The sequence below is a fragment of the Brachionichthys hirsutus genome, chromosome 4 (genome assembly GCF_040956055.1).
Source record: "Brachionichthys hirsutus isolate HB-005 chromosome 4, CSIRO-AGI_Bhir_v1, whole genome shotgun sequence".
In the NCBI taxonomy this organism is placed as follows: domain Eukaryota; kingdom Metazoa; phylum Chordata; class Actinopteri; order Lophiiformes; family Brachionichthyidae; genus Brachionichthys; species Brachionichthys hirsutus.
The window spans coordinates 8,325,082-8,328,442 of NC_090900.1; the positions used below are offsets into that span (position 1 = coordinate 8,325,082).

Consider the following 3,361-nt stretch of genomic DNA (forward strand, 5'->3'; position numbering starts at 1 on the left):
GGGGGGGGGCTCTAATGCAGCTTATCGCACAAACTGATTCGGTTGAGCCTTGATAAGAGAGAGAGAGAGAGAGAGTCTGCAGCTCAGGCATTTAAAAAAGATCTTTCTAGTGTCACTTGCATAGAAAACGCGCCGGCGTGACGTCATTCAGCACCTAAAAGCTCGACCCGAACGAGGCCCACGCAGGACACCCCGTCCCTGAGTGTTTGGGGCTCGAACCTTTCACAATAAAGGCCGGTCAATGAGTGACAAAAGTTTATCCGGACAATAGTCAGGGCAGATGATAAACCCGAGGACTAAATAGAGGGCAGGAGAGCCAGGACGCACGGCAAAAGGGTCAAAGCGCGGCTGGCAACGCGCAGAAAGGCTCCGCTCTCCACCCCCTCCACATAATCCGGATCCGCGAGGTCGTCCTCGTAATCCGGATCTCGGCCGGAGTCGGAGCCGCTGCCCTCGTCCCTCGCCGGGGTGTCGAAGCACAGCACCTTCATGCTGCTCTTGAGGAACTCGCAGATGGCTCGCTCGTTCCCGTCGCACATGCACGTGTCCAACTGCTGACCTTTGGGTATTTTGCGCATGTTCGCGATCACGTTGCGGCAGCCGCTGGTGCAGATCGCGCCGCTGAAGAGTTTGCCGCAGTGTTTCAAGTAATCTTCCATGGCGGAGCTGCACTGCTGGTCTCTCTCGCACTGGCGGCGCGCTTCCGTGCAGCCGGTGCTGGTCGTCCTGGGCAAACAGGGCTCGATGGCGCGTTTCATGCTCGTGCACGCCGAGTCCTTGGCGCAGTTGCAGTCCTCCAGAGACGGTCCGTTTTTGGTGAGGTTGAGCTGAACGAGAGACGAGATGCAGTGGCTCGGGCACTTTCTCCTCTCCCCCTTCAGCACGGGGCCGCAGGCGCGCATGTAGTGCTCGTATGCGTAATTGCATTCGGACTCGGCGTGGCAGTTCATGATGGCTCGCCAGCATATCAGACGTCCACCGTGGGACGGCGAGGCGAGAGACAGGTAGCCAAAAAAGAAAAGTAGGCAGCCAAGAGGCCAAACGCGTCCGGAGACGTCCCGAACCCGTGCGCCGCAACGCGCCATTGTTTTGGCTGCAAATAAACTGCAAAAAAAAATATATATATATCACAACAGTGTCATGTGTAAAACTTCTACACTACTTCCACGGATAGTGTTTCCACTGGAGTCTTATATATTCCGGGGCAGATGGTGCGTGATGGGCCCCTGCGTGGGCGTTCAACAGGCTGGCACTGCGCTGGGTAATCCCGGCTCCACAAACGCGTCAGAGCTGATCCATTTGAGCCGGATTCTTGAGCGAACTTCCCATTATCCGCGCACGATTAGGGCAGCAACTAAAATAGAAACTCACTGGAGTAAAAGGGTGGGAGGGGGGGGGGGGCACCAAACGAAAAGTTCTCCACAAGTTTCTGGGTAGTTTTCCGCAGCGCCTCAATCCATCGTGCAACGAGAAACTGCCTCCAGCTCAGTGAAGTTCCCTTTGCGTCCTCTCCGCTTGCGGACCTGAACCAAGAACGAAGTCCCGCATGAGTCCCGGGAGTCCGCTGCCGAACCGGGTCCGATCATTAAACGGATCGAGTGCGCGCTGGAGCGCAAACAAATGGTGCGCGGGGAGGAAACAACAACCTTTGCGGGTCGCAAAGTGGTCCTCTCCTGTCTTCTCTTTCAGCATTTGTCTGTCTGTTCCTCAGCCCCGGTCCCCCCCCCCGGCCCCCCTCGCCACGCATTAGCCAGGTGCTTCCCATTGGTTGGCCACTTGTTGTGGGTTTGACGTCGTGATGGGCGGGAGTTGGGTGGGAAGGAGATGGTCTTGAGAACTGTGAGGTGAGGTGATGTTTGGGAAGGCAGCAGACAGAAAAGTCTTCCTTCCTGGTCAACCTGAGAAAACGATTTGATAGCCCCTTTTGTGTTGAAAAAACAGCTAAAAACTAGAAGGGCATTAAGTGGAGCCCTTCACCATGACCAAACAATCACGTATAAATCAATTATTCCCTAAAAACGTCAACAAATATCTGATTTTCGCACTGATCCGATCTAGAATCTACAAACCCAAGTACCTATGGGTACTTCATTCATTCTAACGTGTCAGATTTTTTTTAAGCAATGGGTTCATTGCAAAGGCTTGCTATGCTGCAATGGATGTTTTTAATCTGTAGTTATACTAGTTTTGAACGCAATCAGGACAGTGTAGCTGCAACGCTGTATAATAAATGGAACTAATCTGTGCCTGCGGCGCTGATCTGTCCACCGTCCTCACTAATAGTTTCATCAACATCCTTGTAACTCTTCCTCGGGAGAGCAGTTGAATGCAAATTAACCGAGCAGTAAGAGGGCACCCGGTGAACACCATCTAATATAATCCCTCATTAAGGCCTCATATTAAAACACTGTCAGGCGTTTTTGTCTCCAGAATCAACTTTTAATGGCTTTCCAGGGTGACACAGGTGTCAAGATGTTGCTATGTAAAACAGCAAGTAAAGAAAATCAAGGCACACTTTCATTAGCTTCACAGGCAATTAGAATAAACACAAAACTATGATTTTATTTACTGTGTGTGTTGTGAATGTAAGTTTTTCTGGGGTTTGGGTTTCTATCTGTGTATCTCTCACAGTTCTTGAAGGAGGAAATGTGCAGTTAAATACTTTATTTGTGTGTGTTTACTGGTTTTTACTGGAGTGACTCCAACCACAGTGGCAAAAACACATCTTAAACCCTCACCGGGGCTTCAGACAACAATTTATTGGTTAATCTGCAGATTATCTCCTGAGAAATCGATGATTCTTCTGATCTGTAAAACGTTAGAATGTCATGGAAAGTGGTCGTTGTAGTGAACCGAACGGTCGCAGTTGAGAAGCAGAACTGTCTCGCAGAATTATTCAGACTCAACGTTTTGGTCAATATGCATGTTCTCACTCTCTCTCACGAAGACAAACTGAGCAGCAGGTTTGCAGGCAGCTGTTCTCGAAGCAGGCGTGAATTTCTGTTTTTATAATATATTTAGTTTGAAAATAAAAAGTTCATTCAAAAGCTCCGTAAATTGTTGAGAAACAGAATTAGCAGATTGGATAGCTGCCTGGACCTTATCATCGAGGTGACACACATGTGTGTGTGAGAGAGTAAAATGATAGCCCACATGTTGACACATGAGCAAGAGGAGGCCGTTTAGTTCTTGAGGCTTGATGTGGATGAGGGAGACACAGTGAGGGCACAAAGGCTGTTTGTGTTTCAAACAGCATTCTGATCTCTGGAATGTACCTTTAGGCCAGTGCCGTGAGCTTCCCACTGCAAACAATGCACTCAATCTCAGTTACGGCTGGCTAGCGCAGATGCTGCTGGCGCTA

The 3,361-nt window shown here is 50.0% G+C and overlaps 1 protein-coding gene across 1 annotated transcript; it reads right to left on the reverse strand.

Annotated features, from left to right (window-relative positions):
* Positions 1-296: 296 nt before the first annotated feature.
* On the reverse strand, positions 297-1,085 carry gas1a (growth arrest-specific 1a). The gene has a single exon (XM_068738822.1). It carries the CDS (start codon positions 1,083-1,085, stop codon positions 297-299), a length of 789 nt encoding a protein of 262 aa, XP_068594923.1.
* Between the last annotated feature and the right edge of the window lie 2,276 nt (positions 1,086-3,361).

What these genes read in the sequence shown, in the direction of transcription:
- gas1a (XM_068738822.1), bottom strand. Translation starts at nt 1,085, where the DNA reads ATGGCGCGTTGCGGCGCACGGGTTCGGGACGTCTCCGGACGCGTTTGG.